This window comes from Melozone crissalis, unplaced genomic scaffold (genome assembly GCF_028551555.1).
Source record: "Melozone crissalis strain CALT ecotype California unplaced genomic scaffold, PUWL_Pcris_2 ptg000016l_1, whole genome shotgun sequence".
Classification (NCBI taxonomy): Eukaryota; Metazoa; Chordata; class Aves; order Passeriformes; family Passerellidae; genus Melozone; species Melozone crissalis.
This window is the reverse complement of record NW_026535794.1, coordinates 54247300-54261446: the sequence shown is the minus strand read 5'-3', so window position 1 is coordinate 54261446 and position 14147 is coordinate 54247300. Positions and strand designations below refer to the sequence as shown.

At 35.8% G+C, this 14147-nt stretch overlaps 1 protein-coding gene across 1 annotated transcript in view; it reads left to right on the top strand.

Moving 5' to 3' along the window:
- The window catches only part of SUGCT (succinyl-CoA:glutarate-CoA transferase), a 322995-nt gene that overhangs the window by 133274 nt on the left and 175574 nt on the right, over positions 1-14147 (top strand). The window contains exon 12 of the mRNA XM_054273946.1: positions 1237-1339. Coding sequence (XP_054129921.1) covers positions 1237-1339 — 103 coding nt within the window. The remainder of the gene's footprint in view (positions 1-1236; positions 1340-14147) is intronic.

Below are 14147 nucleotides of genomic sequence, written 5' to 3'. Positions count from 1 at the left end.
TTTATCTGTTTTATTTAGAAGCTATGCTGCATTTTGCTTCATTCTTTCATGACTCATGCTTCATTTTATAACGTATTTTGCACTTTTAAGGCCTTTTATTTTGACTTTTTTATTGCTCCTTCCATTTCTTCTAGAATTGCTTGTTGACTTCAGGAATAAATCTGCTAGCTCTGAGAAAGGGCCATGCATATTTTGTGCTAGAAGTAAAGCTGAATGTTACTGATGTTATTGCTCTTAAGGAACAGCAAACTGGTAGCTATAAAATACTAGTAACTGAGTGTCCCTTTTTAAGGTTTCCATTAATTTTGTTTCCATCAGGTCTTTAAAACACATCTAATTTCTTTTCAGTGTTAGGTATACCATGAAGCCAGTCTTTGATTTCTAATCAAACCTCTATGGTATTTATCTTCCTGAACTTTACAATACTATCTCCAAGTAGTTTACCTTTGATTCAGGATCCCAGAAGACTGCAGGAAATACCATCTCTCAGTGACTGATACTGTTCCAACAGTGTCTTTTCTTCATGTATGCAACTTCAGTAGGCAGATGAGGAAAGAAAATCTATCTAGCAAAACAGGGGAAATAGAGTGGTGTTACTAGTTAGGAAATGGAATGCCTAGAAAGAAATAAATTTGCTTTTTGCATGTGATACAAAGACCTGGGGCAATGTGTTCACCAGCATACAGGCACCATGTATATATGCCGAACTGTGTGTTCTTAGGATAGGTTGTACAACCATCCAACAAATAAGTATGTGATCAGTCTTCTTATCTGACCTAAAAATGTGGGTTTTAATCCTGATGTATGTTTTTGATGATGCTTTACATCAGCTTTTAATGAGCAGTATTGTATGGTACTTGCACTGTATCTTTTTGTTGTTAAATATGTACATGATGGGAAGCGAATGTGAAGTGCATTACTATAATTAAGGAAGGGAGGAAACCCAGTGATCCTTATTTGAAACTGATGATAAATTCAGCTTTACATCATTCCTGCATTGTTTCAGATTATCAGATAGAAACAGAAGCTCGTTCAGAGATATTCTTTCTCCTATATCTTTGAGTTTTGCATTTCTGAAGAATATAGCTAGTACATTTTTGTTATTTTATTTACTGACTGGGAAGAAATCAGTGGAGAGGAGTATGGAAGCAGTGAAAGAGAAGGGAGACATGCTTTACACTCCTTAGAATCTGAAAGTACAGTGTTTAAACCACATTCATTCTTATTTGCTCTTAGGTTTTCAGAAAAAGCGACGATCGAGTGGTTGCAGCTCTTTGAGGGGAGCGGGGTTCCCTACGGCCCAATCAACAACATGCAGCAAGTGTTCTCAGATCCTCAGGTTGGTCCTCACCAAGTCTGTTCTGTACGCTATTACACGTCTTACAAGTGCTGGATAATGATCACTCCTCCTGCCACTCGGACCTGATTTTGGCTACTTTAAAATGGGATTTGAGAGGTTCATGATGAATTGAGTTTCAGCCAATAGTAGCTCATATTAAGAAATAAATACAGATGTTTGAATGAATTATATGCTTGGGAACTCAGATTTTGTCACAACAAATTAAACCATAGGTATTCCATGTCTCACGTAGAGTCTATGTTTCAAAACTGGCTGGTAAAACAGGGGAAGAAACCATAATATAGTATATAAATACATTTTGTCACATAAATATGCAGAAAAACACCTTTTTTTGGGCCCTGAAAGAACTAATTTTTTTGCATGGAGTTTGGACAACCAAAATCAATTCTGTTTGAAAAAAAATGGGCAACATTTTGACTGGAAAAAGAAAAATGAAGCACAAAATCCATAGAAAGAAAGAAACCTTTTCTTGGCCTGCTGGTTTCAGTAGCTAAAAACAGTTCATCTCTGTATCTATTTTAAATACTGCACTGGATTACACCTATGCTTAATTATAAACAATATTTTTTTACTTTAGTACCTGCAGAGTTATATTATCTTCCTATTCCCTGATGCCTTTGCTGTTTTTTGACTCTCTGGCTTAGGAAGGGTTAAAGGGCCCAAGATAAACTGAATTGTACTGTCTTGAGTACTGCAGCTGAAAATTTTAGGGCTGTTCTAATGTGTGATGAATCTCCTCTAAGATGATTTTTACTACAGAGAATTGCAAGAAAAAATGATTTATCAATGACTATTTTGGTATTTTCTTCTGATTTTGTACACGTCCATGTCTGCTGTCAGAAGTGTTTGTTGCGAATGTGATTGCAGTGTTGGGAAAATAAGAGCAGGCAAAGCAATCCCTGTCATAAAAAAATATTTATAATAAATGTTTGTTATAAATATTATATTTTAGAGGCATAAAATAATATTTGTTAGGTGACTGCAGGGAAAGAATATTTTTTTATTAAATAAATACTCTCTTCTTAAAATGATGTAGTATCATGCCGTAAAGCATGCATGGGCCAGATTTTTCACTTCATAACTTTTACAGGGATTAAGATTGGGCTTTGAAGAACATACAGCAAGAGTATTTTACTCAGACTTGGCTCTGCTTAGGGCAACATTGGAAAAATATTCTGTGCTTTTTTGATGCTGTGAATTTTAAGAAGTTGAGTCTACTCTGAAAGAGACTGTTTTTAAAACATTATTTGTCATGGGCTATTACCTCCCAAATTGGAAAGAGGATATCTTGGCTACCTTGTTCTTGTTAGAATTCACCTAAATAACATTTTCACATATATAATATTATGTTATATATATATATGTTATATATAAATATGTCTCAGGTTATTACTTGATATAGTTAGCCTATCAATAAAAGGTACCATGGTGCTTTGCAGTTTGATATGGCATGTTTTTTGAAATATTTTTCTGTAAGGTGCATGCTAATCTTTTCCTCATGAAACTGCTTTAAAACCGTCTTTTCTACACACTTTTCTGAAATATGTGGCACCCAGTCATTGCTACTGGAAATTTAATGCCAATATTTGTGCATAGCTGCATGTTATACCTTTATTTCATTTCTGAAAGAAGTGTTTTCTCACAGATAGTTTCAGTTAAAAGGAAGCAAGGGAAAAAAAAAGACTGAGATTGACTGGGGAAGGAATTTATCACCTGAGAGACTGTAATCTAAGTGTCCTCTGCACTATGAAATCCCAGGTATAATAGGAGAAAAACAGTACCCACCAACAAGAACATACTCTAATCACAGCAAGATTTTTCATAGAATCATAAAATAGTTTGAGTTGGAAAGGATCTTTGTGAGGTCATCTATTCCAACAACCCTGCAATCTGCAGGGGTATCTTCAACAAAATCACATAGCTCAGAAGTCCCACCCAGTCTGATCTTGAATATTTTCAGGGATGGGGCATTTACTGTCTGTCTGGGCAACCTGTGCTAGTGCTTCCTGACCATCATTGTAAAAACTTTATTATGGCTAATCTAAATTAACTTTTTTTTTTTCAGTTTAGGGTCATTAACCCTTGTCCTATCATAACAGGTCCTGCTAAAAATTCTTATAGCTCCCTTTTAAGTACTGAAAGGCCACAACAGGGAATCCCCAGAGCCTTCTCTTTTCCAAGATGAGCATTCCTAGTTCTCTCAGCCTTTCCTCATTGCAGAGGTGCTCAATCCAGCCCTCTGATCATCTCCACTGCACTCCTCTGGACTCTTCCAACTTGCTCCTTCTGATACTGTGGACCCCAGAGGTGGACACAATACTCCAGGTGGGATCTTGTGAAAGCAGAGTAGAAGGAAAGGATCTCTCTCTTGATGGGCTGGCCACACTTCCTTTGATGCAGCCTGAGACACATTTCACTTTCTGAAATGCAAGCAAACATTTCTGGCTCATGTCTAACCTCTCATCCACCAATACAGGTGGATACAAGTCCCTGTATTTGTTCTCAGCAGGGCTGCTCTCAATCTTCTCATGCCTCAGCCCATATTGATCCTGAGGGTTGCCTTGACCCAGGTGTAGAACTTTGGGCTTGGCTTTGTTGAACCTTGTGATGTTCCCATGGGCCCACTTCTCAAGAATATGGGAGTCCCTCTGGATGGCATCCCATCCTTCAGGTGTGGCAGCTGCATCACTTAGATTGGTGACATCTGCAAACTTGCTGAGGGTGCACTCGATTCCTTTGTCTGTTATTGATGAAGACATTAAATAGCACTGGTCCCGAAAAGCGCCCCTGAGGGACACCACTTGTCACCAAAATCATGTCTCACTGAGTCATTGACCCATACCCTCTGGATGTGACTATCCAACCAATTCTTTATCTACCTATTCATCAATCCACCCATTTTCCCATGTATAAACCTGAACCCAGATTTTTATCAAGTATCAAAGCTTTGTAATAATTCTTGCCAGTGCTCACATTATAATGTGATTTTCTCAGACTCAGTTTAGACCAGAAAATACAGTTCTAAGGAAGATGTCACTCAATTTGCCTATGATAACCATGCATACTGATACTCTATGACATGTGAAACTCTAATTTTACTTAACACTGTTTGATCATAGCACAGTTAAGTGCTTCTCTTCGCCATTTGCTTTCAACCATTGTGAAGAGTGCAGAAAAACATCAAACCCAGTGGTAGCTCAATTTTGCCCAACTCTTATCTAATTCTAATAGATAATACACAGGCTTAGCTGACATCTTCCTTTTTGTGTTACCATCAAGATTGGATCTAAGCATTTTATTTACTTCATTTATTGCCATTACCTTCCTCCTTCATCTTTGGATTTTTATATCTATAATACGAACCCTTTGCATTGTTAGTGTAGTCTTGCACTGTTAGTGACCAAGATGCACTGCATGGATGTCAGCTCAGCTGTCAGTAATGCTGCAAAGGGTGCTCTGGGCTGGTACCAGATGGAGACAGCAATCTAGGGAGGGGGCTGGAACAATGCAAGGGATGGCTGGAAGCACATTTGAGGACGTAAGGGGAAAGACCACTACAAGAGATGATTGAAATAGTCTAATGGAGCTCAATTGGCTACAGGCTGGTTGTGCTTTCAAATTTGATTTTAACTAAAAGGACCTCAGAGCTCTGAAGGCTGGGAGTGGCTTATATAACTCCTTCTATAAACTGAGATAAAACAACATATTTTTTGATCCCAGGACATTTCACTAATATCATTAACAGCTTCAGTCGTACTCCAAGTGAGCTGCCAAAACCCAGGAAATTTCTTACTCAGTTGGAGTGCCAGGTGATACTGTTTTTCCATGAATGGAGTTAAATGTCCACTTTTCCCACTGATTATAATCTTTTATTCATTTGTGAAGTTTAATGAATACCACAGGCATTTGTACTGGTAAGTCAATCAGTCTGTGGAGAGATGTACGTGTGTACTTGTGCATATTTGGATAAAACGGCTGAGAGAAAAAGGAGATTGGCTAGTTAAGGGAACAAATTCCTTAAAAATGTGAGGGAGAAGGCAATGTTTGTGAAAGTTCTTACAAATGCTTAATAGAACAGTATAGACTATGAAAATTTATATAGTGAAAAACTAAGTGAAGTGAAAAGTGAAACTTTTAAAAACTATTTTTGAAAAATGCTCTTTTAACCAGGCCAAGCTAGTACAAACATTAAAAGAATTCTTAAAACATTTAAAAATCTTAAGAGTGACCTCAGTATGGTCCCATTTTACATACCCTGGGGAATATGTGTATGAAATACAATGTGGTTTGAAGATTTCCAAACAAAACAAACTTAAAAGAGAATACCATTTTTAATAGACACTATTCAAATTCTCCCAAAAGATAAAACAAAACAAAAACAGGTACGCACTGTACTGCAGCTAAGTATGCAAGGACAGAGATCTTTGCTGGTTAAGTTAGGTGACTGAAGGTGTTTTTGTCTTCTTTAGAACATTGCCCTCACCTTTTTTGCACTGTACTTTCTTTCAACATTATTTTATAGAGTGTTCTTACTTTAATTAAATAGCTGGCATAATACAGGAAGCACCAAAACAACTCAGAAAAAAAATGGGCAGTTTAATAAACTGTAATCTGGTGTTTTACTATATTAAATCCATTCATGTTGATGAGTTTTCCTATAGGAATGTTGTCAGCTGAAAATAAAATGAAAACCATGCAGTGGCACTTCCCCCATGCCCCCCCAGCAGTTCCAGTCATACCACACAAGTTGAGTACATCAGGTGTAAGACATCATCCTGATGCATCACTTCTGAGAAATATGGGGAGGGAAATATCGGAGCTGAAATATCACAGCTGGCCCTGATTTCAGCTCCTGCCAAACACCTGCAGACTCTAAAAGGATACCATAACAAAACTCCACCCTGTGGCAACAGGCCATCCCTTAACAACCCTTCCCTGACTTTGCATCACTATAAAAATTAATTTAACATTTTTTACTGAAACCTTAGTCTTCCTGTCCCAGAAGGCCATTACAGTTCCTTTAGCCATTTCTCTGAATATGCCTCAGAAAAAAAAGTCACAGTAAATTGAGTATTGAAATATCTGATAGTTGGTAGTTATTTGATGTTTTAAGTTTATTATTTGTGAAAACTTATGAAGGGGGTAGGTTTTTTTTTTTCATTAGCCATCAGATTGTCTCTTATTTTGGAAGTTATTTTGTATGCATCCTGGCAAAAAAATTTCCTAGCATCTGGTAAAAGCTTCTACATTCAGTATTTTGAACAAATAGAAGAGCAAAAGTTATAAAACGTGTAGGGTGTTTTTGCTTTGGTGGTGTTTTTTTGTTGCTTTTTTTTTAATTGTGAGGGTTTTGGTGCTGGTTTGAGTTTGATTTTGGTTGGGGGTTATTTTGTTTTCCTTTTTTTTAAGTAGGACCATATTTTAATTGTTATTCTTTGTTGAAATATACTTTTGTGGCATATTGAGGGCTGTCCCAAGACAAATGAAATTATATTCATGTTCCTAATACTATAGGGAGGTTTTTTTACTTGTAGAGGTTTCTGCAACTGAAAAGGCCTAAGGCAATATGATATTTCTGGAAGTAATTCCTAATGGACAAGAGAGAGGAATTAAAGTTTGTATGTGTCTATTAAATAAGTACTAAAACTGGTTGGAAATCTTATTATGGAATGTTTTTACATTTAAAAATGCCAATTCATTGAAAGTGAAACAACCCGATGAACACATCTTAAATTAAACTGTACTTTGAATCAGAAATTCAGCTGTATTCATCCCTCTCTTGCTAAGTTTAAAATGTGTGCTGCCTGGCTTTGGTGTTTCAAGGCAAATTTTTACTTCAATTTTTAAATTCTGTGCAATGAAAAAACATCACACCACCAGCCATACCCAAGCCTTTAATTTTTTCAAGAGTAGCTCTCTTCTACTGAATTACAAATGTTTTCAAGCTTTTGGCCTGTAGGAATTTTATGAAAGTGGATTCTGTTCAAAAGGGGAGTGGATTGAGAAATGGAACTTATTTTGAAGAAGTAAAATGGAAAATCCAATTCCAGTACAGTTTGTAGTATGTGATTTTCACATATACACTATTATGCATTATATATGTATTCTATATACAGATGTTGTAGGAAAGTCTCAAAATGAAACAGCACTTGTATTTTGGTGTGAGAAATATTGTAATAGGAAGTGTATTTTAAATTTTGGCTGTAGTGAAATCTGGTCCATGGCTGTGCCATGTTTGTGCATGGTCTGCCTCTGTTGCAGTGACTTGTGGAAAGCTTATAATGGAGAAGTCTTGAAAAAACCCTGTATGCTTATGTTAATGACAGGATTTTGTCTGTACACACTTTTAATATATAACTACTGTCTAGAAGCACTTACTACTTATAGACAGTGCTGTAAGAAAAATAATAGTAAAGAAGTAGCTCAGCAATTTCTATTATGAGGTTTTGTTCTTGCTTGCCTTTAGCTTTACAGAATTTCTAGTGCTGGTTGTCTGCTTAAATCTCAAGTACATTGGGAACATTTCTGGTAAAACGACCCACTCATGGGGGATAAAAAGTTTCCAGAAATAAGATTTTTTTACCATACCAGCATATTCTGACAACTAGGTTTTGCCTGGGAGCTCTTCTGCTCCATTTTAAAAAATTAGTTCTTTGTCCAAGAGACTTGAGCAGAAAGTTGATGGCAGATATGATCTTTTCTGTTCCATGTTTTTAAGGTTAGTGGAAAGAAGTTGGCTGTTAGTAAAGAGGACTTGAGTCCTACACAGTTCATGCTTTCACCTGTTGCCGCATAGTCCCCAAGCCCTTTATGAATTTTGTGAGCCTGAAGGTGCCAGTTTGGCTTGAGATCTAGATAAGAAATTGTCTAACTACATTAGATAAAATGTTTAGGGTTTTTCCATGCCTGAATTTTGATTTCCAGAATTGCTACAATAAATAATAACAATGCCAATATGAGAATTCCTAACAACTTTACTGTAGAACCTCTAATTCATATGCATTGTGATATTTTTAAAACAGGTAATGTCTTTCTGCTGTATCATCTTCCTGAAGCATGCAGGATAGACTAGACTGATCATTAGGAGGGCATTGACTGCCTTCTGAACCAGATTGTTGTCTGTCAAATTCTTAATTCATTTGATTCAGAGTATGAAAAGAAGTAAGAAGTAGCAGAAATATAGCTTCCTTTTTATAGAAGTTGAATGTCAGACAGGAATTTCTTCCTGCATCTGCCACAATGTTCCCACATAGCTTTGGATAAGTCACTTCAATCAAAATATTAAAAGGTCATTTAATGTGTGTGCCTTGTGATGCCACATGCAAAATACATAGCAGTGCTGAGTCCTCATGGATGTAAATGAAACTGTTGAAAGTATTACTGGAGCACCTGAAAAATATGATGTTGTTAGAATAGCTGAAAAAACTAACACAGTGAGTTTATTCTTAATTTTCTCTATTTTGGATTTTTAACCATGAAGAACTTGGAGAAACAGTGTTGTAAAGACGCAGTAGTTATGCTTCTGTGAAGTATAACTTCTCATGTAAAAGGACCAGAAAAATTGGGAAATTAAATTTTTTATCATGTGATTAAACGGATGTATATTAAAATAAGGCCTTATCAGAAGTGTCATCACTTTTGCACATCTTTACTGAATGATGGTGGAGCCTTACAGGAAATAAGTTGAGCATGCACTTAGATTGCACTGCATTTTCTTTGTGCAAGCAAGTGATGCTTAGGAGCAACAATTTTTCAGTGCCCTTTAAAGTGTGTGTATATATAAGAATGGTATGTCTTTAGCTAATCCTATTTTTGCTGAGAAGAGCATGATCCAAGTATTTGCAGGTTATGAAGAATATTAAATTCTCAAAAAAGAGATCCATTCTCATAAAATAGAATGTGTTTAAAAGTTAAATTGTGGCCATGGCTGTTCAAGGACATGAAGAGTCACCAGGCCTTTCTGGGCATTTCCTTCTGTGTCTTCTTGAAGCACATGTGTCAAAAAGCCATGCTTGGGCATGAAGCATAGAGGCTGTTTTTGAAACCTCTCAGTTTTTGTTAGGCCTCAGTGTTAGGAGTCTGTAATACATATCCCTTGGATATGTAATACATATCAAACTCTTGGATTAGTTTCTGTACTTGCAGGAGTTACACATTGGTTCCCTAATCTTCCAGCTCATCAAAGTAGTATCAGTTGATTTCAAAGAATTTGTATTTGGCATCTCACACTACTAGAGTGTGCTCAGGATAAGGCCATCAAACTTTGATCTACTGAGTTACATGTGTAAGTTCTGAGAAGTTCCCTACAGAGTATGAACCCAGCCCTCATTTCTGTTTGTGAAAACTATATAACTGTGGGGTCAAAAGAGAGTTTTTAATTAACCCAGTTGTTGCATTTATGTAAAGTTTGATGAGTGTTAAGACTCTTACATGTATGGGAAAGAAAGGAACACAAGCATATGTCTGTCTCATCAAGTCTCTCAGCCACAAGTAAGTTTATGTGTTAAAGTAATTGATTTTTTACAAGTTGATTTTACTTTTTTTCTGAAATCCGAGTATTCACTGAATCATCATCACAAAGTAATAGTGAGGTTAAATAGGCATTCTTTGCTCTCCCCACAGCATGGGAATTGTGAGACTATCTATGACTATTGGTTGCCTGATTCAAATCCGCTAAGTATATAAAATCAAGTAAGAAAACAACATTGTTTGTTTTGAAATATTTTTCTAAGGTAGCTGTGACTTCATTTACTAAGCAAATTTTAAGTAGACTCAATAATAAACACTGTGATTTCAGATTAAATTTTAGACATGCTTCAGTATAACTTCCTTGAACAAAGGGTTGCTTTTTGTGTTTCTTAATTTTTTTTTTTTTTTCAAATAAATGCCACCAAGTTCTCTTGGAGTTCATTTGAGCATAGCCTGCAGGGTTTTTTTTGTGTCTCTCAGAGACCAAGGACTAGTTCTTATCCTTGGTCTTTATTGCTTATATTGATTACAAACTAATCTATTTATAAGTAGTGGGGTGAAGCTTTGTAGCATGAGTTAAGTTTTGTATGCATGAAAATACTAAAGATTTTCTGAAGAATACATATTTCAGAATCTCTCAAATGATTGCAACTATAGATGATGGTACATGCAGTCCAGGAAGGAAGAAAATAAAATGGAAAATCCAATGACAATGATAGAAATTGTGCTAAAACTGCAGAAACTGTGCAAATCAGGCTTTACTTATAACTTGGTTTTCAGGTGCTTTACCTGAGTGCTCAGCTTGATTAAAAAAATCTTAGCTCAAGCCATGACCCTGGCCTGTCATCCTGAAATTACAAGATTTCCATGCTCATTAGCCTAAGTTCATCTTGGAGTCCCAATCACTGCTGAAAAAAATGAGATGCTGACATGTTTATTTTACACTGTAGTTATTCAATAACATTTAACAAAAATGTACTGTTTTAGTTTTATGCCTCTTAATAATAAGGAGAAATATCTGAGCCATGAGAAGACAAGAGTGGGCTGAGTAGGAGTGGGCTTTTCAAGATACAGATTTCCAACCACTACAGAAAAGCACTAGTCAGGTAAGCTTTCTCTGTCATTGCCATTTTCTCTCCCATCTCTGAGTGGTTTCATGTAGGTTTATATTATTATTCAAGTAGACAGCTTATGAGGAAGCAGGAAGTGTTTTCTCACTGTGCATGGTCAGTCAGGCCAGGAACATAACCATTGTTCTAAAGAATTCATTCTAAGTTTAAAACTGCCTTTAGCATTCAGATATCAACACTTGGAGCAGCCAGCTACGTGCTGAAATTTTCTTCACACAATTTCAATTGAATAATTATCAGCCATAGCATTGAATTAGAACAATTTAAATAAAAAATGGTGTGATTTTGTAGTATATGTTTCAAGAGTGAAACTTCTGTTGAATTACATATAAATCTGGATTAATATTGTTGATCTACAATGTTCTTAAAAAACTTTTTCAAGTCCTGAAAAACAATCTGGATTTGTTGCTAACTGAAATCACTAACCAACAAAAAAACTGATTTTGATCAGATTTACAGACAGAACTTTGGGAGGACCCAGTTGATTTTTAATTGTTTAGGATCACACCTGAAACCCCTCATAGCTCACAGAATAAGAAAATTACATGAAAATGAAATTACACTGCAATATGAAGCTAGTGTAGTAAAGTTGATTAATAGTTGTATTAAATATGAGATCCTGATTCACATGTGAGAGAAGGGAAAGACAGAAATCAGGAATTTGAAGCCAAGAGTACAAATGGTAAGGTAAAAACAAAAGAATAAATTGAGGTGCCAAGCAGATGGTATTTACACTATGGATCCCAGTTTAATTTCTAAGAAATAACCAGTAAGTTAAAAAAATTCTCTTTAAAACCAAACAAGCACTGCTGAGCTACTCTCTCATGAGTTTCTACCAGTGTTGCAAATATTATATTCTTCTGTGATGGGCTGTATGTATTGGTGATCAGAGAGTTTTGAGAGTCAGGCTGAGAACCTGCAAGGGCCATTTTGAGGGATTGCTGTGTTTCAATGAGCTGGGTTTTGGAGAGAAACTTCTCCTAAATGTAGTCTGATGCTCTCTTGGCATAGAACAGGCAACTGCAATGCATTTTCCTGCAGTCCTCAAGTCACACCCAAAGTGGGCATGAACAGAAACACCATTTTGTCTCTGCACATCTTGTTCTTCCAGGTACCGTATTTGCATAGGTTCACAAATGAGAAAGGAATTAGGATTTCTCTACTCCTTCCTGTGATGCTCAAGACACCTGTTTCTCAAAAATAGTTGGTCTCTGTGCCAGTCATCAAGACAAAGGCTTTGAGTTTGAGAAACTCCTTTAAGCAGTTATGTAACAACAGATTTTGTTAGATCTCCCTATTTTTCCTGATCCCCCTAAAAAACTGAAGTGAGAAGAATATTTCCTGACAACTTGAGTGTGCAAACTATCTCCCTCTTTCCCCCCACAATTCCTATGTTTTTATGGTCCCTTAGATTTAAAAGACTTAGGAATCTTCCATCTTTCCATGACTTTACTGAACTGGTTGTGGTTGTGCGATTTCTTTCATGTTGAAAACTGCAGTAGCAAATTGAACTGCTGTTATTGATTGGTATGCCCTGATACCAAGGCAAGTTAGCAAAATAGAAATGCTTTCCTACTACTTTCATGGCCTTCATTTTCATCTTTAGGTATTTTTCTAACTATTGCCTCTTTTTTTAACATTTCCTTCGTGAATTTTAATCTTAGTTGTGCTTAACTGCCTATATAATACGTATTTTCTGGATGTAGTATTTATACCCAACTTATCCTATTGCATGGTATATTTTAGAGGGAATTTAAGTTCTGTTGATACAGTATTTTGTATCAACACCATAAACTGTTATATTTGAAAAGAGTTATACTTTGCATGACAAGCCCTATTTATTGTAAAAGCCTGTTGGATTTTTCGGTGTTACACATTCTTATTTTTAGGACATAAGAATATGCACTTAATAGGAATGCATACTGAGCATTTCTCAGTCATAGGTTTTGAAAGACAATATGGATCCTTGATATAGACTGGTATTTCTTTAATTGCCTTTTTTTCTTAAGGCTTAACTTCAGTAAATACAGTGCTAAAACTAGTGTCAGTTATAAATATGTGTTATTAAAAGAAGGTGGCATTTAGTGTCTCTGCAGTGACATTTCAAAATATTTGGAAATTTTAATTAAATTAATTTCAGTAACATGCTTTCATGTCTTTATCCTCTGAATATACTCTTTCAGAATTTAAAAAATGGAAATGATTCTCAGCCAAACAGCCATTGTAATTGAAATTAAAGGCACAGCAAGACTAGGGTAATTAGTTACTATACTAATAACTAATCAAGTAGTTATCTAACTTTATCCTTCTTTGGAAGCAGGTTTATAAAAGTAAAAGCAAATTATGGGTTCTTGTGACATATTTGCTCTTCTATGAGACTTCAATACATGCATATTTCCTATTTAAGAGCAAAATGCAAATGCATTCATTCTCACTGTGTATGTTTTGCTTTACTTTTTAGGTGAGTGATGGAAAAATAAGCATGAAATAAAAGCACATGGAGATAGTTTATATCTTTACAAGTCATCTAGGAGAGGGTGCAGAAGGAAGTGTCACTGTGATTGCACAATACAATACACTATTTTCAAACTTCTTGGCAGTTTTAAGTGAATTTTTGTTTTGAACACACCAAATTCTGTAGATACTAACCTTCTGCTGCTTCAAAAGGAAACACAGATTCACTCACACTGTAGTTGTATTCTCTTGGAGATTATTGCCTTTGCATCAGTTTGGCCTCTGTCAAATTGAAGGAGCAAAAGCCAGTGCTGCAATCTTAATTGATGTAGCTGTCTAACTGACCATCTAAATAATTCCAGAACTCAGTGGGGCAATGGGTGAAACTGAAAAAATGTTTACTAAAGTATGGCTATGGTTTGGTTTTGGCTATGTTATTAATTGAAAATTAATATGCAAGCCATGTGGATGTTGAAAAGAAAAAATTACGTTAGATAGCCAGTGAGTTTGGTTTGTTAATTCACTGTTTCCTTTATTTCAGATAAAACTTCCAGTAGGTAGGCCAGCCTTTGGGTCAGCAGAAAGAAATCTCAACATGAGTGTTTAACATTAGATCATTTCATAAAATTCATTTATAGAGGCTGCTACTTTACTAGAGGGGGTATGAAGAATTCAGTGTTAATTACTCAGCCTTGATTTCTCAGCAGATCACAACAGAAGTAACAGAATTCTTA